Source organism: Sander vitreus, chromosome 17, assembly GCF_031162955.1.
Source record: "Sander vitreus isolate 19-12246 chromosome 17, sanVit1, whole genome shotgun sequence".
NCBI lineage: Eukaryota > Metazoa > Chordata > Actinopteri > Perciformes > Percidae > Sander > Sander vitreus.
Window position 1 is genome coordinate 22218276 of NC_135871.1, and position 27553 is coordinate 22245828.

The 27553-nt window shown below is 41.4% G+C and overlaps 1 protein-coding gene across 1 annotated transcript in view; it reads left to right on the forward strand.

Moving 5' to 3' along the window:
* Positions 1-312: 312 nt before the first annotated feature.
* akt3a (v-akt murine thymoma viral oncogene homolog 3a) overlaps positions 313-27553 on the forward strand; it is a 60673-nt gene continuing 33432 nt past the window's right edge. Inside the window, exons 1-2 of the mRNA XM_078272555.1 lie at positions 313-724; positions 27335-27460. Of these exons, the coding sequence (XP_078128681.1) occupies positions 679-724; positions 27335-27460 (172 nt within the window). The 5' untranslated portion in view covers positions 313-678. The remainder of the gene's footprint in view (positions 725-27334; positions 27461-27553) is intronic.

The following is a 27553-nucleotide window of genomic DNA, read 5'->3' on the forward strand; positions in this document are numbered from 1 at the left end:
ATGAATGAATGAGAGACAGAGCTCAAGAGCATTTGTTTGGCAATCAAAGTCAGTTATTGCTTCATCAAGAGTTCTGCAATAATTCATCCTGTTTATCAGGGAGAGTTTTAGTGATTGGAACTGGGTGTATGATCGGGTGGGGGAGAGTGGAGGAAGCATTTGTCCTCACAGTAGTTGTTTGTCTTGTCAGATTGTATGAAAGGGTTTTAGAGGGAAAGAGGGGAGAGAGGGAGCAGCAGAGGAAGAGAAAAATAAATCCATGCCTTTTTTTGTCTTTATTTTTTTTTCTCCTTTCACTTCCTTCCAGGCTGAGTCACTGCTGGTAAGGAGGAAGGTCTGGAGAGGGAACGAGAGAGGAGGAGGTGGAGGAGGAGGGGGAGAAGAAGAAGAAGAAGAAGGGAGGGAGGCAGGGAGATAAGCCACAACAGGAAGCAAAACGACACACGCGTACACACACACACTGCGTGTTTGTGTGTGTGAGTCTGAGAGGGAGACTGCGCGAACAAGAGGGTGAACGGGAAAGGAAGGGAGGGAGAGTGACGCGGAGGCTGGGAGAGCCGGCCCCCCCCTCCTCCTCTCCTCCTCTCCCTCTCTTTCTCTCCTCTCCTCCTCTCCTCCCCTCCTCCCTCTCTCTGTGGAGCAGGCGTGTAGCGGCATCAGACTCGGCGTGAAGGAACCATGAGCGATGTCACCATCGTTAGAGAGGGATGGCTCCAGAAACGGGGTAAGTACATCTAGTACCTCTCTTCTTCTACTCCCCTCCTCTCTACCTCTGTTTTCTCTTCTCTTCTTCTCTGCCTCTTGTCTAGACTGAGGGCCTGGCCGCATGTCCACATGTGCCGGTGGGAGGATGTGAGTGTTTGCGGTTGAGTGTGATACATGGATGTCTGATTATGTAGTGTACTAGTATATACGTGTGTGTGTTTTCCCCCACAGGGATGTGTCTCTTTATTATAAGCTTGGCTGGCTGTTTGTTTACTAAGCCTCTATGTGCTTCAGTCAGGTTGTTTCTGAAAAAGAGTGTGTGCATGTATTTGTAATGCACAAGTGTGTGTGCAGTTAATAACATCTACTAGGCCCGTAGTTACACTGCTGATGCAGTGTTCTGTCAGGCCAGCGTGTCTAGTACTTATGTTGTCAAGTGTCTAGTTATTATAGTTGTTTTTTAAGCTCTGAATGGTGACACTGAGAGTCATATGACATGGGGTTGAGGGGTTGGTTGGGGTGGAGTTGAGGGGGGCACTGACAGCACATCCTGTTTACAACCGAATAAATGGGAAATGGTTAAATAAAAAACTTGTAGAAGTTGAAGAACATGTAGCAAAGATAGTACTTTCCTATTCTCAGAAACTCACTGCTTAATGTTCAGTGAGTGGTTGCTGCAACAGGTGAAAAGTAATTTGTAGCAGGGTCAAACTGAACCAGAAACAGTGGAAAACTGATATAAAGTAGCTCTGTGATGACTGTAAAGCCAAAATTGTACTGTCCGCGTCCGATAGGGTCCGCGTGACGTGAAGTGTCATCATCAGAGGGTGTACGCGTAGGCTCTGTGCGGACGTCCGTGTACCGCCAATTTGTTGTGACTGCGCTGCCTTGTCCGGCTATGTCCGCGCAGCCACTCCGCTACAAGTGTTAGCGTAGGGATCTACTGCGCATGTGTGGAATGCATGCTTCTTCAAAGCGGATGGTATAAACAGAACTACTATGCGTTCATGGTGTCCACAGCTGTCCTTGCACGCGTCCGTTTGGGAGTATAATTGAGCCTAAGGGCACTGTAGGACTTTGTATTTTCTTTCTGACATACTAAACATTGCCCCCAAAACCACAATTTCATGGGGTCTTGTGTCTGCTGGTGCTGATTCCTCCAGGCACAAATGTATGGGAATATCTATGTGTGTTTTAGTGAGAGAGTCTCAGGGATAGAACAAGGGGGATTTCCAGACTTTAGGCCAATGAGCATCACCCCCTGACTATGTGATGGTGTCTAGGAATGTGTAACACAAACTGTTGAACAGGAAGGGACATGGATAAATACAGACAGCAGGCTTCTGGGTAATGTAGGCTCTAACACTCTGGCAAAGCAGAAGAACATGTTGGACAACAGAGTGCTCCTTACTACATTGAGTGGATGCTCTCTCTTATTGTGTGTTACACACACGCACATACAGCACACACACTGTATGGCTGAAGTAGAGGGGAGGATCTTTGTGTATGTGTGCCAGCATGCCAGTGTGATCCTCAGACAGTCGTCTGTGCATATTAAGAGGAACACATCGCCCCCAGTCACGACGCAGTGCTACCAGTGTTTGTCAGTGTGTGAGAGAGGTAGAGATAGGGAAGGGGGGGTGTTTGTTTGTGTCAGGAATATGAATGTTTGTCTACATCATATGCTAAATCTTTGTCTGTATTTGTGTGTGTGGAGAGGAGCAGGGTCGGGGAGCTGACTCACTGCCCAGGTCGTGATACAGCATGGTACTGCAGTCTTATTCATGAAATGAAAGAGCAACCTTTTGTAGTAAAAAGATTACATTTAGTTGTGTTTTGACTTTCTGGAAGGCCCTGTACTTTCTAACTCTTCCACCAAATGATGCACGTTGTTTTGTTTTGAATTGAGCGATATGAAGATGGTGACACTAAAAGACTGAATGAGTGTAAGCTTAGAAAAAAAAAGAAATAGATATGAAGACAACAGACAAAAATAGTGTAACATTATGAAAGCGCGATGTATGCAGAGACTTAAGTTTGCACACCATGCAAACACCACCGTTGCAAAGGGATTGTATAGTGATAGGAAGCGATAAGAAATCCTGTGTGTAAATGTATGTGTGTAGATTTGACAAATGAAATAATAGTTAGTGAGCCCTACCAATAGCTACACAGTTGTGGCGACTCAGTGTGGGAATTTATTTTACCATAATTTGACCAGCATGGGTAATTGATAGTGATGATGTTGTTTTTCAATGTTTGTAAATGTCTTTTTTATTGATTGATTGATTGATTGAAAGAAAGTGTTTCCCCCTTCATAGCACAAAGTATCTCTCTGCATGTTTTATGCCACTAACCATTAGAATAATTGGTCAAACATGACATATGTGTACAGCAAAATGTAACACACTGTGGACTCACTGACTAACTTACACATGTCAGTGGATGCTGATCACTGGCTATGGTATGTGCATTGTTTTCAATAAGCCAGCAGCATCAGCATCAGGATTATGTAAGACTGCCATTAGGAGACATTACACAGAATGGAAAGAATGAAGGCTTTCCTCACAATCAATCAATCAGTTTAAATTTTAAGATACAAAGTGTTTCACATGTTGTAAAAAATAATTGATAATAGATAAGGCATTAAACCATCAAAGATTTTACAAAAAAAGAAGCATAAAAGAGCAGCCACAAGCCAATCATCATCTTGCAAAAAAGAGAGACAAACCTCAGGAACATCTTTTCAAAGTACAGTACAGTATGTCCTCACATGACCAAGCCTTTCAGTACTAACTTGCTCACTGCCATGGCGATGATTTCCTTCCTCCTTTCATTAAATCAGAGTGGGGAGTGCATTTGGCTGCATCATTTCTTTATCTTTGGAAATAATGAACAGTGGATAGATACATGTACCAGAATCTGTCACAGAGTATGGTATAAAGGCAACAGACTTGTAAAAAAAACATCCAATGTTTGGAATGGATGTTCTGTTCATAATGATTAAGACTGATAAATATTTAAAAAAGATACTTTGAATGACAGATGCTAGAAAATCTGATGGATAGATGTTAGCTACAGGTGTAGCCTTGTCTTTGGGGGTGAAAATCAGATGTTGCTCTCAGAAGTTACAAGGCTGTAATATTCCACCTTTTAAAAATCTGAATGTGAAGTGTACTCCGCTTCATTTCTGCCCAGGCCAGGAGTTTACCTTCTGTCAGCCCATGTGAGGCCACAGAGGTCACAGTAAGCCACTGTAGTCGAGGATACTGTTACCTCCACCAGCATCAGCCCACACAACAGTCAGCACAACAGATGGCCAGGAGGGAGGAGAGGTTGAGAAACGCGGAAGGAGACTGACAGGGAGAACACCATCATATTTTCTTTGACATTTTCTGTCCTCCAGAAGTGTTTCTCTGCTAAGCTACTAATCGGAAGAGATATATCTGTTTCAAAGTTGGGCGAGTCTGGTTACTAACTGGGTTTTGAAATAATCTAAAAGCAGTTACACACCAACCAGACGGCCGACCGTTGGCAGAAAAGGCAGTTGGGCTGATCATTCTCCCCCGAGTTGGTCAAGAAAGTGCCTCGGAACACACCAAAGCGACGAGACATAATATGTCTAACAGCAGGCGGCGCTAATCTGTATTGTCGCCCAAAAAATGAAAACCGGCAGCTGATTGGACGAACGCCTCACATGGTTCTGGCTGCTGCTTCCGGATTTTGGATTTTTCGAACGGCCATTACTGGCTACTCATTCAGATTACAATCTCATATTGTACTAAAATAGTTCACTGAAAACACAGAAATAGGCCATGCAGTTGCTGAATCTGTCTTCATTTCAGATCGACAAAGGTCAATTTAAAAGATTTTCGTCAGATTTTGAGAGGCTTAGTCACGCTCATCCCGCTTGCCATTTCCGGGTGAGTCCCGACTGCCCTGTCTCCGACTGAGCATGTCAGGTCGGCGAAGGCCGACTGCTCCTCCAACGGACGACGGCACGGAACACACCGAACAGACTCGAGTCACTGACCTCGCCAGACTGTCCAACGGCCGATTATCGGCTCTGTGTGTAACTGCTTTAAGATCAATGATTCTTTGTCTCCCAGGAGGGTTTAGGCAATCACATATAAGATGAAGTCAAGAGAATGTTGCACATACTCTTCCTTACACAATTTAAAAGTTTTGAAATAAAATATTACTGTATTTATTATATTATTATGCAGTTGAATTTATTGATATAGTAAGTGCAAGCATGCATATTGTATTTACTGTTTGGCCCTTTATAGAAATTAAAGGTTTAAAAAATGTTTGAGTTCTAAAACCCCTTCGCACAGGACTATAATCAAATGTGAATCTGCCATGCCATATACTCATAACATACTAGAAATTCAGCTACTAATAATAAATACGAATAATATGATCATTTCAGTAACTGGGAGAGTTTCTCTTTTTTTTTTTCTTCTGGCAGGAGGCTCCAATGGAAATGATTGATTGCATTTTGGGAAAAAATTCAGGGGGCTCGAAGGTGCCTTTTGTATCATTCATATTGACATGATTTTGTATTAGACATGATGCAATATTAAATTACATTGCTGCACCTATTGACTGAAATGTTCTGCATGTCTTGGTGTGGCTCTGTATCTTGTGCTTTTGCTCCTTATATCTTTACATTGTTTGTTTGCCAATCACATCCATAATATACAGAATTCTGATCAAAGTGGGGGCTTTTTTACTATGGAGACAGTCAGGAAGTGGCTCCATTATGAAAATCCATTAATATGTCCCAACCTGTCACTTAATGCATCTTGGCATGCTCGTATGAAAGACATCAAGCTGAAATGTGAAGCAACACAACGGCCCTCTTTTGCACTCTTTTCTCTGTAATCTCCATCCATGGGAACTGTATGGGCTATACTGTATACGTTAGACTGCTGTGGGGTTCATTGGGTGCAGTGCAGTGAGGCAGCCATCTTGGCTCAGTGAGTTCAGTGAGTTCAATGTTGCTGGAGGCTGGCTGTCTGGCTGGATCAGGTGGCAGTGCCAGATCCCTGATATCAATCACCAGCCGACGCTGCCGCTACCGCCGCCACCACTGTCTGCTGTGTCGCCCTTCTACTCTCCTCCTCCTCCTCCTCCTCCTCCTCCTCCTCCTCCTCCTCCTCCGTCGTCCTACCTCTGCTGTAGAGCCTGTCAACACAACTCACTCCTTTTATAGCAATTTACACTCTCTTTCCCTCTCTGTCTATCCATGCATCTGCCTGTACTCATCTTTTTATCCCCTCTGTTTCTCAAACTCACATGTATATACAGGGCAATAGCAGACAGGCAGACAGTACAGGCTTTGTTATGAATGGCATCCTCTTGCACATCCGGAGGAAGTATACGCTCCAGTGTGGCTTTACAAACTGTCTCCATTGTCCTAAGAATGACTCACTCTACACTGCAGAGAATGGCAGTCAGCCAGACAGTCAGACAGACTGACAGCACAGCGCAAACAGACAGACTAGTCTGCAGAGCCTACAGACAAACGGCACAGGAAAGACAGGCAGAGAGACAGATAGTTTGTGACAGATACAGCCAGAACAAAGGCAGACAACTTGCCAATACAGAAGAGACCTGCAACTTGCAGGTACAGACACCGAATGAAAGAGGTAAGGGTATGGGTAACATACGAAGACAGGCAGCAGAGAATGTGTCACCTTTGTATTCAATTGGAATATGATATTTTTGTCATACAAAGTTATTGAGTAGAACATTTCTATAATAAAACTTGATTTCCAAATTCCAAATTAAAGCTGCACCAGGCAAGAATGATGAATACACCTGTCTTAACTGACTAATTTACAAAAACAAATTTAGGTAGTGACGGAGAACAATGTCTCCTTCTAGTGTGCTGTGCTGTATGCTTACTGGCAGCATATCTGGTCCATGCACTGAAGGATGTGATGAATAAAGTAATGTGTAAAGAAATGTAAATATAATTTTTTGCCACCAAACTGTATTATTATAATGTTGTCATAACCTTTACTCCACATTACCTTGCACATGACCAGTTATACATTGCCAATGCGGTAGCTGCTTGCTGTTTTTGCTGTCTTGCTTTAAACATTCCTTAAACTTACAGATAGATAAGTGTGAAGCTGTATGACTCTGCAAACTCAGTCAGTCAATAAGATCAGTGGTAAGTGCTACAGTAGGACACATCCCTGTAAAGGCCATACAAACAGAGAGACGGATTAATGGATGGGTGAGTGAATTAACTAATGTAGAGTGAGACAGTCTTGGATGAATGAATGAATGGATCAATGAATGAAGTGCTGATCACTGCAGAGGAAAAACTGGGATAGAGGAAGAGCGAACGGGTGAAGGGAGGAGAGGTTGAGTGGTGGGATTAGTTTGTATCTCAGCATCAACATCAAATTACTGATCTGAAACATTTGATCACAGTGTGGATGGATACATGCACATACAATCACATTCATTATTGTTACCAATTATTTAATTACATTCATTATCACCTCACTGTACTGTACAACGCAATGTCAAATATTTTCCTTAATTGAAATATACTTGCATGCTGTACATCGCACCTGTTTAGTTGGTTAATGATACTAATTCACAAGCAGCTATATATGTAATTTCAAGACATCTTGATGTGGGTCTGGCTTGTCAGGCTAATATTGTATATCATATGCTGGTAATTACTCAACTGAGAATGTATTATTTTTATATGTATTATTTTGTTACAGTTTGCAACAAATGTATGCTTCATCCCTTTTTGTGTTAATGTACTAATATACTATAAATCACCATTTAAACTAAGCTTATTAGACTCTTGTCTGTTGTAACCCAAATACAACAACAAACAAATGATTTGCTATGGATTATTATCTTATTTTCCCCAGTGTAACCCACTTGTTGCTCATATATTGTTGCACATGTTAACACATTCATTTCCATTCCTGAATATGACATCACAGTCAAATGTTGTTACAAGGAGGTTGTTTGAGGGCAGAGCCTCTATGAATTCCTATAAATCATGGGTTTCTTGCCCTCCTCAATTTTTTTTCATCAACTGGTTTCTATCCATAACTATTCCACAGGCAACTGTTAGGGGTTTTCCATTGTATTTCATGGCAATTCATTAGCTGCAGCAGCTCTGACATCAGAGTCTATGTTTAAGTGTACTAACATAGATTAGACCTAAGGGCCAGTGTGTAGTCTAACATCTTGAGCTATTGTGGGCTGTTTGGAGTAGGCTTTAGTCTGATTAAAGGAGGCAGGTTAGAGAGGGGGTTGGTTTGGCTGATTTAGGCCAACAGATTAGTGCCTAGTGGCTAACAGCTAGTTAAGTGTTGGCTCACAGGAGGACCCCAGAGTGTGACCATCGGTCTCTTGTTGCCACTTAATTTTTTTCTTTGGCCATCCAAGTCTATAAAATATTGATCCAAAGCTTTTCCTATAGATACATTATTAGGGCCCGAGCGCTGACAGCGGCAAAGGCCCTATTGAAACTCGAGGAATTATTATTCCTTCTTTCTTCCGGCAAATAAATTGTCTTTTTGAGGGGCTTAACATACTCAAAAACTTACCAAAATTGGCAGAAAAACTTTTCGTCATAGGGCATGGCCGTGGCGGGGCGGCCATTTTGTGAGTTTCGCCATCGAAACAGGAAGTCGGTGTAACTTGAGTGTACATTGTCCAATTGGCTCGGAACTTTTCAGGATTTATAAGAGTCTAACCCTGACGCCATTTACAGGCTGATATTGGCTCAAAGTCGTAGTGCCCCCTAGTGGCAACAGGAAGTAGGCCTAAAAGTTAAGGTGCTATACTTTAACAAACTCCTCCTAGAGATTTCATTCAATGGACTTCAAATTTGGTCTGTACCATCTCAACACCTTAAAGATGAAAAGTTATGAAAAGCAAAACTTTTTGTCAATTGGTGTGGGCGTGGCGTGGTGGCCATTTTGAGCATTTATCGATGAACGAATAAGTTGTTGTAACTTTAGTGTACATTGTCATATCTGCCCGAAATTTCTCATGTTTGATAAGGGTCCAGGCCTGAGGACATCTACAGGCCAAAATTGACTTTTGGTCGTAGCCCCCCCGCTGGCAACAGGAATGTGATACTGAGCCTCCCCCTATACTTTAACCACGCCCATGTATGTAGGCCACGCCCCCTTTTATGGCTTTTGAACCAAGTTTAAGGTAGAGTCTTGTGTGAGGTATCATTGAACTCAGCAGAGAGTTCCTTCTTCATTGGTGATGGTTTGGCCCATCCCCTATGCTTAAGCCACGCCCCTTTCATAACTGGTGACCCATTTAAGGTAGAGTCTTGTGTGAGGTATCATTGAACTCAGCAGAGAGTTTCTTTTTGATTGGTGATGGTTGGACCCTCCCCCTATGCTGTAGCCACGCCCCTTTTATAACTTATGACCCGTTTGATGTAGAACCATTGTGTGAGGTATCATTGACCTCAGCAGAGACTTCCTTTTTTATTGGTAAAGGTTTGCCACCACCCCTTTCACAGCTAATGAACTGTATGACGTAGAGTCTTGTGTGAGATATCATTGAACTCAGCAGGGAGTTCCCTTTTCATTGGTAACAATTTGCGATGTCTGAGCGCTGCGCAAATGCATGGTCGCAAGGAGCGGTGTCCGCCAGTAACCCCGATGCGCGCAGAGGAGCGAGGGCCCGTCCAACGCTGCTTGCAGCTTTATTATTAATATTATTATTATTATTATTATTATTATTTTAAAACAGTGCTTTTTTTCAAAAGCTACAACAGAATACAGTGTATTTCTAGTAAATGCTATTAAGGACCTGTAGAGCTCTGTTCCAAACTGTTACTCCATTATTGGGTACAATAGATAATCAAATATACACTCCTTTGACTCCTCATTAAATATTAAAACGGCACAGTTTGATGGTATGTTTTAACCAACAGACTGTTGACATCTGACCATTTAACTGGGCATCAGGTGCTTACCAAAGTTAAAAGAATGATTGCCATTCCAGTAATTAAAGTGATAATGATCCCACATACAATTTATTATATATGTCAGAGCTGAAAATTAGATTTTTCTAAAAACAAGTTGCTCAGTTTTGCCAACGTTCTGTGTTTATTTGCTAACGTTTATTCTGTGCTGCTGTTACTCTGTGGGTTATTCTGTGATGCTGACTGTATGATTTTGTATTACACTTAATTTAACTTGTTGAACTCTCATTTACCTCAGCAGATGATTGTACAGCAAGAATAAGTTGGGTGTTTTTTTTATCTTCTTTCTTTTTGGCACAGGAAAAATGGTTTCAAATTGCGGCAATCGGTCAGTGGTCTACATCTGGTTGCCAAGGGCAACTGGACAGCCATTGTTGGTCTGAAACATCAGTTACATCCTTGATATATCTTCACTCTGCTACTGAAGCACAAAGCTCTGTGTTGTTTTATTAGTAAAACAGAGCATCTGTTCCAGAGAGCAACCTCACTTACAGAAGCTTATGGAGAGACCATGAGGGCAGCAGCTGTTTGAGGCTACTTCAGGCACTTGTGATTTTATTTAATGTTTCTGAAATTATTACCCAGTCTGTTTTTTTCAAATAAGAGCCACTTACTCAAGTTTAGAGTTGGCCCAGTCTTACCTTGCTCAACTGTTGAGCAAAGGTGAGCAGAGATTTGGGAATCCATTAGCACTTTTAGTCAGATGGTTTGTATCTGAAACAAATACATACTGTACCAAAACTGCTGTGGTCATAGGCGCCGATACCGTGGGAGCTCGAGCTCCGGAGCACCCACGGTATCGGCGTGAAAATACTGAGCACCCAGTGCCAAACTGCCAGTAGGCTACATTCATTTAAAATTAAACATTGCAGTTAGTGCTAAGTGGAGCGTCTGTCATAGTGTGCCTAGGATACTAGACAGGTGGAATTGATTCTTAATTTCCCACAAAGCTGATCGCGGTTACGTGTTCATTTCCAATCCTATCTGTATTTGTGAGAAGTGGCGTTGTCCTGAGGTGAAAGATAGCCTACTTTACGGCTTTATTATCGAGTCAATAGGCCTGTGTGTTCGTGTCGGCCGCTGTCCATTTCCTAAGGTTCTGAAATGCAAACATTTTTTGACATTTTGTGAGCACCCACGGAGGAAAACATAAATCGGCACCTGCAATATATTTAAATGAACAGAATATTTTTAGTACCTCATACCCAACTAAAATATATGGGTCTTTGTTGTTTGTTTTAGGAAGCAGTGTCAGAGTTGATGAGTGTAGTTGAATGAATGTTAGCTTAACAGTTAATATGTCGGCTAACATATAGTGTGATTGCAGCCATGACATGACTTTCACAACTGCAAAGCAATGCTGTGCGGTATACTGGTTTTAATTTCCTCGTACAATGTGATTTTTTTCCCTCTATTTTTACATATATCGCCACACCAGTTTGGAAGTGTTTCGGTTTATTCAAAAACTCTGACGAAATTGAACCGTTGTTGCCGGTCGTGCTAACTTTCACTTAGGCTGGGTTGCACCAACAAGGATTCATTTTCAAATCTGATTAAATCATGGTTTAACTTCAAATTCATAGCTTAACATGAAGAACAATACCATTTAAAACTCTCTTTAAACGTCAGTTTAGTTTTTATTCCTAACTTGGATACAATTTTATATATTTATGTGATCCAGTATTAACTATAAATTTACACTAGGAGGTTTAACTTTTAAAATGGCTGCCTATTTGAGATTGATTCAGCAAAATAAGCAATGTTGAAGTTGTTGGCATATCTATTTATTTGTGCAGTTAGCACAATGAAAATTGTTTTTACAGTTTACATTCTGCAACTATTCCCAGCATTTTATTCCCTTATATTGTATAATTGTGTGGGGCCAAGCAAACCCTACATTTATACTAATCAAAGTTTTCAGTATGCATGATGACATTAAAATGATTTTATATTCTATGTACTCCTGACAGTAGAATAAGCCACTATAAACCTATATAAAGGCACAGTCATGCAAAAGAAAAAAAGGACTGTGATATACAGTGAAACTGCCAGAATCTTAGAAAATACTGTGATACAAATTTTTGGTCATACCGCCCAGCCCATCAACCGTAAAGCTAGCAGGTGTAATTTTTGTTTGTGAGTATACTAGTCCTTAATATACAAAGGTAAACTGCACTGCTATGGCACCCAGGTGGGATGTAAAGATACAGTGAAAGCTTGTTTTCTCATTTATAAACGTGGCGTACGCACAAAATGGGGCTGAAAATGTGCGTACGCCACTTCCTGCGCAAAGGTTGTGATTTATATAAAACAAACTTGACGGGAGAATGTGCGGTCCTCCACGCAAACTCTGACCCATGCGTACGCACATTTTGGAGACAATGGGAATTGGTGACGCAGATGGTGAGGTGGTGAACCGAAGTCAGACTGCAGACAGTAAATGTGGGAATAACGATTACTCGTAATATGTTCAAGTATTGATGCCTCACGCACATTTTTTCACTCCATATCATCCACGTTACCATGAAGATTAAATCCAACAGTGCTATTTGCGCTTGTACTGAGTGATACTTGTTCCATAAACACCTTGTAAAATCCAACTCATTAATGTTTAATCGGCGCTGTCTCACCGTCACATTGTCCGCTACGGAGCGCAGGAGGAGGAGATGGCCCGACTGCATGGATTACAGCATAGCATCAAATACCGTACCATTAGATAACTGCAGAACACAGTGTAAATAACTAAATATCTGTCTTTAATACTGTGCATATATCATCAAATGTCAAAGTCTGGAAATACAGCTGTTAAGCTCTCGCGCAATCGTTACACTTAATGTCCTCGTTATCGGTCCGAACTTTAATACTGTTTGTGACAAAACGTGCATGAAGAAAAGTGTGTTTGCCTATTAGACTTTCTTCTTCAAATTGTATCTCGGGGTTGGGGATACCACTAGTGATTTTGGCAAGGTGTTAACAATCACAATATGTTGTAAACATAAATACTGCGGTGAACCCATGCGTAATGCTGCATGATGGCACTGCTGGCCCTGCAGGAGGACTACGGCAATGGAAGAATCAGGAGAAAAAGAGGCTTCAGGGACCATGACGATGACTGGCTAATATGCCGATTTAGATTCCCTAAAGCTGAGCTCTTGGATCTATGTACTGAATTGGGTCCAGTAGAGAGGGCAACGCGCTGGAACCGTGGCATCCCGGCCCAAATACAGGTCCTCGCCACTCTGGGGGCAACTGGCTGTTTCCAGGGTCATTAACATACTGATCAGCATTCATGAGGTGCTTTGCATTGACTATTTATGGTTAAAAATGGGCGTGTACAGGGCGGGATATGATTCACATACGCACACTTATGGGTAATCTGTAATTTATAAAGGGAACATTGCTTGTAGATGTGGATGTATGCCAGTTTTGGCGTTTGTGCGTATGTACACTTTTAGTAAGGATCCTACGTACTGTTTTATAAATGAGACCCCTGGTCATTTTGATTATGTGGGTAAATATATAGGGATGCTTTGGTGTGTTTGGTTTGAGTTTGCTCCCATTATGCCTGACTTAATAGTTGAGCTGCATGCTTATGTCACAGCAGCCAGGTTAAAGGGACAGTCAGTCTATTTATATCTTCCCACCTGTAATCTGTCTCTGACAGGATTAACTAAGCCTCTAGCTTCAGCCTGCTGTGCCACACAGACACACTGACAATGTGAAACATGAATATATACATGCATTCACAAAGATGTTCTGTGACAACAGTGTGTACAGAACATGCGATCAATATTAGGATATTCTAGGAAAGGAAGGAAAAATATATGTCTGTTTTAAACCAAACAGAAAATGTGAAACTATGTAACCACGTTACATGCTATTTTTATATTTGTGTACATGTTTGCTTGCATGCATGTCTCTACGGTGGCCGAGACGGTTCAACACAAACGCTGCAACACAAATACAAAAGCCACAACACAGGTTTTTTTTTTTGTTTTTGTTTTTTTTTATGACCACAGCGGAAGTGTCTACGGAGCCCCGTGTCAGCTGTGAAAAAAAAATCTATTCACACAGTTCATAAACTATGCCCTCAGTTTTGTAAACTGTGCCCACAGAGTTGTAAACTGTGCGCAAGGATTCACTATCTCTGCACTTTGGATTTCGTTTTTTTCTACACAGCAGCCAATGAGGACCATTCTGCTAACCTAGCTCCCCAGGGATTTAAGCTTGTATTGTTCTAACTTTGACAATATAACTGGTGACAACACATTGCTAGTTGTAGTTGGTTTTGTTCAAAAATGCCGAATTGTAATTTTAGGGCTTATTGTAGTTTGGAAGATAAAGTTAAGCTAATGTCTGAAGGAATGAAAACAAAGTGTGATCAAGCTACATTATGGATAAAATACATTGTATCTAAAATGAGAACCTTTTGGTATAGGCTACTATGGATATATTATTTATAATATAACGAATGCTCTTAATGCTCTATTTTCTCAGTTGGCACTGGGCTCCGTAGACACCGTTCTTTGGTTGTGGCTTTTGCTTTCGTGTTGTTGCTCTTGCATTCATGTTCTGGCTTTTGTATTTGTGTTGTGGCTTTCGCATTTGTGTTGTGTTTTTTTTATTTGTGTTGTAGCTTTTGTATTTGTGTTGTAGCTTTTGCATTTGGGTTGAACCATCTCGTCTTAGCCACCGTATGTCTCAGTTAGTTAGCCTGATTTAAAACGGAGAGGAAAAAGAGACCAAACAGTGACCAAAGTTTTTCATCCTCCCTCAGCCCCCTCCATCTCTGGTTGCCAATCTCCAGTCATTAATTAGCTGCCCATGACAAAATTCCCAGTTCCCAATCTGACACTAGTGTAGAGCAGCGGACGACAGTGGTAATCATGTCAGCGAGGCTTGGCTCAAAGTTCTGAGGGGGCTAAATCTTCCCCATATGGTCCACTAGCTGGTGCCCGCTCCTCACCAAGCTCTCATTAAACTAGTCCTTAATATACCAAGGTAAAAAGGGACACACACACACACTAATGCATACACTCAGCTGTAAGAAACAAATCAAAACATCTGACAGGGGATTGGGCACAAAGGTACTGGAGGACAAGGAGGTGGTGTTTGTTTCTGTGTTTGTGTGTGCATGTGATGTGTGTCTGTGTTTTGAGAGACTGATGCTATACAATTGTTGGCTTGCCATCTGTCATCAAGAAAAGAGTTCTATGTTTGTGTGTGTGCATACAGAGGAAAGATGAGATGGAAAAGAAAGAAAGAAACAGTCAGTGAGGTGCAGATGTCTCACAGCATAGCGGCTGGAACATGAGGTTCAATGGCAGACTGCTGTATAAGAGGAGTTGGAGGGGGAGAACAGAGAAGAAAACAGGACGAACATCTGCCATATTCAGATATTGCTCCGTGGTTTGAGTGTTTCTACACAATATCTTCAGTTTGAATAGACCTGGGAAACAGCCTGCTCATTAAGTATCTTGCAAGGCTAGGCATGCAGGTTCAGAGAGCACCAGTATTACCGGGGGTTTCACATATATTGTTCAGTATATTTTACCAATAATGCAGAAGCTGAGTTTTATTTTGCATCTTAAGAAGGTAAAATGTATAACTACTTGTCAGTAGGAAAGTCCAAAGTTTAAAGTCATACAGTACATATTTATTATCACTATTTTTAATGCATAAATTGAAGGAACTGACATATTACATTTCACTGAAATTGCAGTGCCAGAATTGTTTGTTTTTTTAGTGCATCCTTTGTTGATAGTCTTGGGAAAGGCCTGTAAGCTGAGTGTTTCCAGCGCACGCCACATTACCGCAACGTAGGGCTGGGCAATATATCGATATTATATCGACGTCGATTATGAGGCTGGATATCGTCTTACATTTTGGATATCGTAGTATCGTGCTATGACACAAGTGTTGTCTTTTCCTGGTTTTAAAGGCTGTATTACAGTAAAGTGAAGTACTTTTCTTAACTTACCAGACTTACTAGCTGTTTTATTGTTTGCCTTAACACACTTAAGTCATTGTATGATTATTTATCAAAACTCTCATTGTGTTAATATTTTGTGAAAGCACCAATAGTCAACACTACAATATCGACATTGATGTATTTGGTCAAAAATATTGTGATATTTGATTTTCTCCGTATCGCCCAGCTCTACCGCAACGTCCTGGTTTCGATTCCACCCTTGGGACCCTTGTTTAATGTCATACCCCTTTCTCTCCCGAAAGGACAGGGTCGAAATTGCCACCAAAAAAATAAAAAATAACAAACACCCTAGGCTGGTGAATAGAAGAACGCCCGAATGTTCAACAACTGCCGTTTACTTCAACAGGAAGCATTACATTAACAGTTCTTCATAGCAAGCATGGTAGCAAAGCACGGTACATTCAGTAGTCGCCATCTTCTTCTCTCACTCTCTGTACTCAGGGTCTCAACTAATACCTGCTTTACAACAGTGCTGCCTAGTGGTAGAATACAGCAGACATATGAAGATAGAACACAACACACCCATTGATATTTGTAAAATTGAGATTTTATCCTGTATTTAAGGAAACTTATAATTAACATCTTTCACCTGGCTGGTTCACGTTCACGCTATATAGTCATAAGAATCTAAGTGTCTTTGACCAAGACACAGAGTCCGTAACGGGTCCTGTGGATCTGGTCTATAGCTGACCTCTTGTGTAAATTTCCCCACGGTGGTCAATACATTTTCACAACACTGTCATTAGTGCTAAACATCATAATAGATTTAATGGAATATTGAATGTAGTCTGGCCATTTAGTTACACAAAATTTGAGAGTTCCATTTTATTAACATTTTGTAGCTCCTATTTGGAGAATATGAGTGATACGAAATTTGCTTTGGTTGTGACTTTATTTTTTCCAGAAAATAAGTCACATCCAACCACAGAATGCAAGAATAATACAGTTTCATAAAATATAATGATTACTTTTTTCACATAGTCATCTTTGTTTCCTTTGAATTGTCTCAGAGCCTCAGCCAGCTGAGGTGGACACGTTGTCAAAAACAGCCTCTTAGACAAACAGACGTTACAACATGACAAACACCAGCTCTCAGGGAAGGAGAGAGACGTTTTTGTCTGAGATGGACTGGCTTATAGAACTGTCACCTCAGAGTGACAGACAGGCAAGCAGTCACTAATTGCAAGCACACTGTGATTTTGTCAGTCTAAACTCTACAGTAGTTCATGAAGTTACACTGCCTAATCACAAGCAAGCAGCAAAGTCACATGGGCTTACAAGTAGCTCTTTTATTGGACGGTGTTTTGTGAAACTGTTTTCGTGAGACATTAGGGATTTTTAGCAGCAGATGAGCCAAAACAAATATGATTCCAGTCTTTTGTAACTTAGGCATTTCAGTTACGCACGATGAAGCATGACTGACTTGTGAGGGATTTGGATGGGGCTATTTTGCCCTTGCTTCATTTTGTAATGTTGTGCTTTACAAGCATGATTAACTGCAGCCTATCACACGCCTCCTCATGTATTCATAAACTGTGATTTATCCGGATATAACCATGTGTTGTACCTCTGTTTCCTCCACTAACAAACCTTATGCACTGAATCATAATCAAATACAGATAGAGGTGTCACACTCAGGTTACTTGTTGGCATTGCTCTTACCTGTCCAGACAAACAAAAGTTAAAGAGTAAATTATCCAGAGTTGCCCAGTGTGAATGCACCTTGATGGACATATGGGCATACACTTGGGCAGGTGGACAGACAGAAGGACAGACAGACAGGTAGTAGGCAGGACAGAGCAGAGAGCAGCAGTTAGTGAAGTGGAGAGCACTTACTGTCGGCCCTTCAGTGCAACACATGAATGAAACCTTACAATGAGGCACGGCTGGGCTGGTGTGCGTGCGTGCGTGTGTGTGTGTGTGTGTGTGTGTGTGTGTGTGTGTGTGTGTGTGTGTGTGTGTGTGTGTGTGTGTGTGTTGGGTATTTGGGGGCAGAGGGTGCACTTGACAGTAGTTGGGGGTGTAGTACTTGATTGTTTACTCTTGCCTGCTGGGCTGAGTTATTGTGCTCTAGTGTGTATGCATATGTGTGTGTATTTGTGTTGACAGAGTATACTCTATGTGTGTGTGTGTGTGTGTGTGTGTGTGAGAGAGAGAGTGCATGCATGTGCATACTGTACGTTTAGAGGCAGACAGGGAGACGTACAGCACAATGCCTCTCTGCTTTTCTAGGAAGGGGGGGGAGCTTTACAAAAGACCAGAGAGGTCTTATGTTGTTCACACACACACACACACACACACACACACACACACACACACACACACACACACACACACACACACACACACACACGCATGCACACGTACCGCCAGCTGCCGCCCACAGCCCCAGCCCAGCATTTCTGAATTAATAATACAGAGCCAACCACTCTGGAATAATTGTGATGCACACACACATACATGCACAAAGCTTTGCACCTGTTCACCACTGCTCAACTGGTCAGGGTTGGGCTGGTTAAGTTCCCCCATGCGCACACACACACACACACACACACACACACACACACACACACACACACACACACACAGGCACACACAGGCACACACATGCACACACTCCTTGTTGCCTGTCTGTTGTAGGCAACAGTTAGACAGCTGTGCCTGTCTCCTGACCCTCCCTTTCTTGTTCTGATTGGCAGCTATTCTCATTGACTGATTGGTCAAGCTGCCTTACTCTATTTCTCTGATTGGTTGTTCACATCTAATGAGGCAAAGGAACAGAATACAAATTTAAATATGAATGTCAGATTTAAGTGGGGAACCTCAAAGAAACCCACTCTTCTGTGCGATTATGAATGCATAATATGAATATAAGGATTACTGATTGAAAAAAAAAAGAGCCTAATGACTTGTTAGGTTATTTGAAGCATAATTATTATGATAGTCATGTCAGTAAGCACCATTCTTACAAACTGAAAAGGCAGTTATTATTTATAGTAAAACAAAATTTCACAAATTGTTCTGCTTAAAAGGGCTGTAAAAGAAAATGAGATGTCCTTGGTTGAAAGTGATGACACTTTACCAGGTCCTGCTGATGTGTTGTGGATTTGAATGTAAGTTTAACTAATAGTTATATTTAGAAAAGGATGCGCAGCGTTTTGGAAATAAACTCTATTTAATGTGAACTTCAAGGATTTAAACTAAATGAAGAAATTAAATGATGATGCCAGCACACAATGCCGTCCAAAGGAGAGAACAGAGAGAGGCAATATACCAGCAATCAGTGCAATTTGATTAGCCTGCTCATTGGCTGTGTGTGCCTTTCCTAATCACATTGGATCCGCTGCATTCTGAACACAAGCAGCATGGCATTCCTAATGTTATTGGGTGTTGAATGCAAGGGATTTTTGTACTGCTTAGCTCAGATTGTATTTTTACCTTCTTGACATACTAGAACACATCCAAACAGATCAGTCTTTGTGTTTTCAATGGCATGTTATGCTTTGGTAGTTGTTTGTGTCTTTTTATGTGTGTGTCGGTGGGTGGATGGATGTGTGTGGATCTAGGGGAAGTAGACCATCTAACTGAGCTGTGTTTAATTTTCTTCATAGGGTTTACTATGACATACCCATAAACCTGAGTTTGCCCCTGTCTAGTTAATAATAATACTGTTATATATGCCTCCTACTGTATGGCTACAGTATTTGCTTAACTCTTTGAATTTTGGCATATGACACATAATAGATTGAATCTGATAGCCAGTCTCATTCCTTTTTCACTTTCTTAGCATAAAGGACTGGACTTTGACTTCCTTTGTTACATTTCTTTTTGTATGTTTCATTTCAGGTTTTATTTTCTTGATGTTGAAGCTGTCACAGCCCTGCTCCTAGACTGTAACAAACAAACTATGAATTAACATAATGCAAACCAATCAGTATAACAACTCTGCAGAGTTGTTATTGTGGTAAGTGGGTGAGTAGAAATTGTATTGGCAAAACCAAAAAGCAGAAGCCAGAGTTCTTACTAGACCGGAAGCTGCCCTGGGCTTATGTACTGTACAGAAGGTCATACTGGGCCCAGGTGTGTCTCCTGCCAGTAATGGTCCTGCCTCACAGGATGGGCCTGCAAACAGAAGAGCACAGAGAAGAAAACCAACAAGCAGGGCAGAGGGGTCATAACACAATCCTTTTAACTACATTAAGGAGTAAACTTTTCAACAGCTGCCTTGGGTATTTTACACTTTGGTATCAGATGTCTATATTTTTTTTGCGAAACAAAGAAAATATATTTTGTGTTAAAACTTGATAACCTGATAAAACTTGATAGCTGTGAAAGGTGACAGTACATCTGTAGATATGTATTGCTTTCTGGCATTTCCTTGTTCCAAAAAACTCCAAATGACAAATTTTAAAGCAAACCTTACCTGTATCAGTATCAAACATGTACTGTTGATGTACTGTGGTCAGTAGAGCAGCTTTAGATTGTACAGTTTGACTTGACATCCCAGAGTGTAACAGTACAATATCACATAGAAATTCCAAAATTAAGTGGTATTATCCTAAATTATGTGAGAATAGAGCTCATCTCTGAACAATTGTATCTCTCTCATGATAGTTGATGTGGTTAGGGGGATCTATCGGCTGATCCAAGATTGGTATTTATGTTCTACTAATGTATGACTGTATGTTATATCCACCTTCAGTACTTCCTGGTGTGTTATTATTCCTTAGAAATAGCTGTGCACCGGCATTTGTGATAGATTATGGTAATGACATATTGTAAGTGTAATCAGCCATCTCTCTCTTTACTTTAATGTCACAGAAACCACCAACTTGCTGGACTTCGACCTTAAATGTAATATGTTGAAAATAAGGTAAGGTAAATATATTATTTTAATGTGACAGAAAACAAAAATGAAGATGAAACAATTACCTTTGTTGTAGTAATATACAGCGTGTAAAGAGACAGATAAAGTAGTTACAGTAATGAATTAAGACGGTAAGCTTGGAGTCACTGTAGCTAAGTGACCTTCACCCATGGTGTGTGTGTGTGTGTGTGTGTGGGGGGGTTAGTTTGGCAGCTACAGCCTCCTGCCTGGCACAGGTGGTGTTGAGCAGCAGCCCTCCAGCTAAGATGCTAATATGCTAACACTGCACTAATCCTAGGGTGCTTTAGGAAGCAATGGACCCTGCCCCCATTCCCCTCCCCCCCCCAACAACACACATGAACAAACTGCATATATATATATATATATATATATATATATATATATATATATATATATATCACACATTAAAGCTGACTGAAATACACACACTTATACCTACTGACACATATGCCCATTTTTTATATATATTTATATATATATATATATATATATATATATATATATATATATATATATATATATATATATATATACCTACCTTATATATATACACACACACACACACACACACACACACACAAACACTAGTGCAGTGAGTGGGATTAGGATGTGAGGCGTCTTGGCTGCGGCGTGTCTGTCAGTCGCTCTCCAGCTCTGTGTCAGCATCACAGCGGTGGCCACCGTGCTCCAGGGAGCCACCACCATCTACTGGACCGTAGTGGTACTGCAGGAGAGGAGGAAAAAAAAAGAAAAGAAAAAAAAAAAGACCATTCTAATATACAGTAAAGAGAAAAGGAGATTTTAAAAAGAGGGGTTTTAGTGCTAATTTAGTATTAATTTTAAAGTTATAGTAGTAGTAGTACTTTAAACCTGCAATATGCTGCCAGTGTGTGTGTGAGTGTTTGGTCATCAAGGGATGAATCTGGCTGCCCTGTGGCTGCCCTGCCCTGTTTCTCTGTCACTGTTATAGCTTTAACCGCATACACTGAGACGCTCCTCTCTCACTCACTCTGGCTCGTTCAGACTGCTGCTGTCTCTTGCTCAGCCCTCCTCTTTTCGTTCATCCTTCACTTCAGCATCTTCTCATCGCTAGGCTGCTATAGTCTCATTCCACAGACTGGGCCACAGGTTTGTACAGTTACTCTAGCACTAACCCTTTAAAGTCATCCGCAGCCCCAGCTTCAAACTGGATTTAATTCTTTGATTTGATACACACAGCACCACTTTTATGTCGTAAGTGATAGCAGTGACTGGATTTAAAGCACTCATGCACACACTCAAACACACTTAACACCAGTCCAGCCCCGATGTGGTAATGAGACTAATGCACTGTAAGTGGATTGGCTTTAAAGAGCCTGCATTCGCCTTAAGATGTCTGAGCACACTGGTGTTAGAACTGCTGGGGTCGGGGTCACGCACACAGCCGTATCCTCGTAAAACACACACATGCACAATGAAATAGACTTAACAGATTGTACAAAAAAGTTTGTTTTGTTATGACTTTCACATTCTATCATTTCATTTTCTCAACGCTGTTTTACATCAGTAAGAGTCAGTAAGTATCGTGTGCAGCTCTGCAACATGCGTTCTTGCTTGCTTGCTAGCGCTGATGGACAGTCCCTCAGACAGATGTCTTCATCAAGCGTATTACCGCACAGTTCCCTACTTTCATACCCCCCAGTGTCCACTCTGCTCCACACAGTCACCTCCCTCTTTCCCTCTCTCCATTACCCATTAGTAACTGATGTTTAGCTAATCTCTCTTTCTCCTTCTCCTCCTCCCTGTTTAATACTGCTTTTACTCAAGTATCAGCCGCTAATGCTCACATACACACAAACACATTAAACCCCTCCCCACACTGTTGTGTCTGGAGGTGTTTTGACCTTCATCTATAAGGAGATCAGCTCAAGCAGCCGGCCAATCATCCTAGCTCAAAAGCACCCATCAGTTTGACTGCATACTACTGTTGTTCTATGGTGAAACCTCCATACTGCTACGCTGTGCAGTAGAGATTTGCTTTTCATTGAACTTTGATACTTACAGCCTTCTTACATAAATTGAATTGTACAGTACATATGACAAAGTTTAGATACCTTTTAACTTTAATGCTGTTGCAAGGCCATTTTTTTCATCATGGATTAATCTGTTAACAATCTGATCTATAAAATGATGATAAAAAGAGTGAAGTTCCCAGAGCTCAAGGTGACATCTTCATTTACAGTAGCTTGTACCTGACCAACACCCAAAGATATTCAATATATTCAATTTACTAGGATATTAAAAAGAGAAATGCAGGATATTGTTGGATTTTAGAAGCTACCACCAGCAAAGTTTGGCATTTTTGCTTTTTAAATCACTTAAATGATTAATCTAACATCAAAACTGTTGTTGATTAATTATCTTCCAATCGGCAAATCAGTTACTTGAATCATTTTAGCACTAAAACAGTTTTGTGAGTTATCAGCACACTTACAACCTGCCAGTCAGGTTGGAAAAAGTCAACCTCTAGGTGAGCTATGTAGTCTGTTATCTTTTCCTTTGGTCAGACAGATTATCAGTCGAGCGACCAACCAGCTGACTACTTAGTCACTCGGTTAGTACATTTATTCTGTCCCATTACAGCCAAACACTCTGTGTTAATGCGTTGAACACTGACTGTGTGTGTGTGTGTGTGTGTCTGTGTGTGTGTGTGTGTGTGTGTGTGCGGCCAGACGACATATTCCTCTCCCTGCTGGTGAGCTGCTGTGTATGTGCTGGAACGTGGCAGAACCTCCCCTCCACCCTCTCCATCCGCTATACACCACCACCCGCCACCCCTCCAGCTCCCAGAGCGCCAGTCACACAGCCCCGTCTCTGCGCCATCTGCATATCAGCTCCAGCCTCGGCCAAAGCATTAAATTAAATCCCTGTTTGGGTTGATTAACAAATGGCTGGTGAGCTCACATAGTTATGGAGTTATTTATTTAATTGTCATCAAGGTTTTGCCTGCTTTTCGTCTGTCTCGTTGTCTGCTGAGGCAGGAGCAGAGTTGTGCTGGTGTCCTGAAGGAGTGAGTGTGAGACAGAGAGGCTGGAAAGTTTGTGCAAGTTTGTGTGTCTCATTTCTGTTTTGCTGGCTGACGTTCAGCATTACCATTTGTACCTGTCTCCTATTTTTCCTCTCTGCATTTCTTTCTCTCATTCTCTCCCCTTTCCCCCTCTGTCCTGAAATGAATAGTTAATCAGTCCGCTAAATGAGTGACAGTTAGTCAGTGCGTTGTTGTAATTGTCCAATCAGAAAGCTTGGAACGGGCACAGTCACAGCTGATTCATCTCTTCCTCCTACTGCTAAATCCACAAGCTGCAACTGGAAGATGTGCCAACAAGATTTATTTCTCCTAGAGATTCCAAAATAACTTTTAAAAAGTCAAGTAATTAATGCTTAGTTTGTGGCTCATACCAAAAAAGCAGAAAACAAAAGGTCTTAAGGGGTAGAGCCTAACAGTGGAAAGTTTGTCACTTTTACTCATTCTGTTTACAAGTCTCTTCTTAGCCAAACACTTAACTACGGCAAAGTACAGCGGATGTGGTTGTTTGTATTTTTAAATCTTTAATTATTTTTTTTACCTTTGTGAATAGGTCACAATGTTACTTAATACTTCCCTAACAATAAAAAAAGGAACAGGAAGAGTTTAGAAAAGTATGAGTATGCATCCAATTAAGAAATCAAGTTAGATGGAAGAGAATGCTTTAGAACTGCTGTACAAGACAATCTTTTGTCTGTGTTTTGAACAAATTTGGCCCAGAATTTATATACACTTCAAAGTGGTTTATCTTATCCTCCTAAATATCCTTTGTTCTTGAGATCTTTCAGATCCCCCACATTGCCGTGTATTACTGATATCCTGACGTTCTAACAAGAAACAACAAGATAGTCCTGTTGTCTTAAGCACTGTATAGTGAAGTATTTACTAATTGGCCTTAAGGGAAAAGTAAAGTTGTGCAGAAAACTAAATGAAACTGTAGTGAGGAGTCCGAGAGAGATGGTGTGGGAAGGAGACCGGCTGTTCCGTTTTCTCCAGCAGTCCAAACTAGAGACATGTGGCTCCCTAGACAAGCTGTCCAGAGTGGGAGAGCTCGCTGGACTCATTACAGGCAGGGCCAAGACGGGATAGCTTGACAGAACACCATTGGATCATTCGGAGGATTGGAACGGTCGAAACAGAATTGTGTTAGTTTGTGTGTGCGTGCGCGTGCCTCTATTTGTTTGGAATGGCATGTGTGGACAACTGTCCATCTCCTCTCTCCGTCTGTGCCACCCCTGGCTGCCCCCCTCCCCCCCCCCCCCAGTGGACGTGTACACACTTACACAAACACACATTCACTCACACACACACACACACACACACACACACACACACACACACACATACACGCTGTCTAGGCCCGGCCAGAAGGATTGCTTAAATGTTTTCAGTTGTACTGGACAGCTGAGCGATGAAGTGGCCAGCCACAGGCTTCCATTGGTTGGACTCTTCATCAGGAAACTGACTCAGAGAAATGACTGGACTTGGACCAGCAAGCCAGTCATCACTGCCAGTTTATAATAGTTTTATCAGTTTAACTTTCCCTTTATCCTCATCCATTTTGTCAGTCAATACATCTATTTCTCCTATCCACTTTGAAGTTAACCACAGTTTCTCTTTTCCAGGTGATCAGGTTTTTTTTATCATTAGTTTTTATAAGCTATATGTTTAATCTAAACACAATACTGTACCAGAAACACCTGTATAATACTTAAAAATAAATCAAGTTCACCAACACCACAAATTGAATATTTATATTATATTACATATTATAAGTTGAACCATGGTAGAATTTTAGCTCATTAGGCTTGACATCCATTCTTTCTCCAGGGAAGCAAAACCCCACAACGCACACCAAAAATCCTCAACAGATTACATGCAGCCCTGAGCTTTCTTCTTCTTCCTCTCCATCCCTTTTTTTTGCCTTTGCTTTGCTTTTTTTTATTTTTTTATTTTTTTATAATTTTATGCCTCCCTCCATCCCTCCTCCCATTTAGCCCCTCCCGCATCACTCTGTAGCAAGTGATCCAAAAGAAGATGCTTTGTTTCTCGAAGAACAGGAGAAGGAAATAGGAGAGGAGGGGAGAGTGGGTGGATTTGTGAAAAAGAGAAAAATAGAGACTGAGAAAGGAGAGGAAAGAGAGAGAGGTGTGATTGGTAATCCTGATGACTCACTGGCACCCAACAGCATTTTCTTATCTGTCTATGTGTGTCTCTTTCTGTCCCTGTGTGGTGGTCCAAATCAGCTGCTACCCCCCCCCACACCACACACACACACACACACACAAACACACACACCTCCACGACAAGCAGCACCCAGAGGTACCGGCTGGCCCTGCAGTCGCATGGTCCCTTTGACGGAGCAGGTGTTTTTCTGCGACGTGTTAACGAGCGCGGGCTGCTGTCATTTCCGCTTTAAATGGATGTCACAAATAGAACAGACACACATACACACACTGCCTATTCTACTCTCCCAGCGAATTAGCCTAAAAAAGGTGATCAGAGTGTGCCTGCATGCACATATGCATCTTTGTCTGTTAGTATGTCTTCACAAGGTGTGCAATTGTGTGTGTGCATGTCAAGGAACGGCTGGTTAATTAAAAGGGGTTGAGATGTAGGGAACATTTGCGTCCTTCTGTGGTTTTTATTTCTGTTGTTTGAAAAGAGGAAGTGAAATGTTTACACAGCTCCCTGCTTTGGAAAGTGTTGAGATTGTCAGTTTCTTTCATCAGAGGTGTGCCTCTCAGTATTACTTCAGCCACATACTCTGCATGTGTGCGCACAGTTTCATCCCTGTATATGTACTCATCATACTCGTCCAACTATGTGTGAATCCGCACACGTGTGCACTTTAATCCATGTGTGTATCCATGCTGTTTCCAGTAAGTGTTATCTGCCTCTGTGGTGTGGTAATGTTTGACACTCATGTAATCCTACAGCAGGATCTGATAAAGCTGTGGTTCCACCTTAGTGCCAGTCTGTGTCAGCCAGTTGGGTTATACTCTGCCACCAGCTGCTCAACAGATGTTGTTATTTGTTGCTGCAGTCTAAGACGGGTCATTCTTTATGTGTAATCTTACTGTATCTCATCTCATGTCATCTCGTCTCATCTCATTTTATCGCATCCCTCTGCTTTTCTCTTTGCTGGCAACCAGTGGTTTGTGTGTGTATGTGTTTTAATTGTGAGTTCATACTGTATGTGTGTTTGTGTGTGTATATCTGGGTGTGCCTGTTTGGTAGAGGGGTCATCACCTCGACACCTGCACATGTATCAGCCAGATGATGTTTCTGGCATGGACAGTTTGCTTGTTGTGCTGGTAAACATGTTTTTGCCATTTTTTACATGATAATCCGATCTGAATCTGGCAAGCACTGTGAGAGTCATAGAGATATTGTGTGTATGTGTGTGTATATGTGTGTGATATCCTTTGGACAGATGAGAGTTGAGCGGACAGGCTCTTATCCCTCGAGGGAATAAAATCTGTATTTAAAATCATCATCATTATTGCTATTAATACTTTCCATATATCATCACGGTCATCATAATCATCATTACCCCCTGAGTGCTCTATTGCCTTTAGCATCATCATCATCACTGTTGCCCTCATGATCTGAATTTGTGTCTGGTTGAACATATTTAACTTAAATTGTCCTCCCTCTCTTTGTATCCATCTTTTTCTTCAGGTGAATACATAAAGAACTGGCGGCCGCGTTACTTTCTGCTGAAGACAGACGGCTCCTTCATCGGCTACAAAGAGAAACCTCAAGACGCAGACCTGCCCTACCCCCTAAATAACTTCTCTGTAGCAAGTACGTTATCTACCACAACTATATCAACATAGCCTCTAGGCACTGTGCTCTAAGTCCTACTGTACCTGTATCTATATACTGTTATAGGGCTGT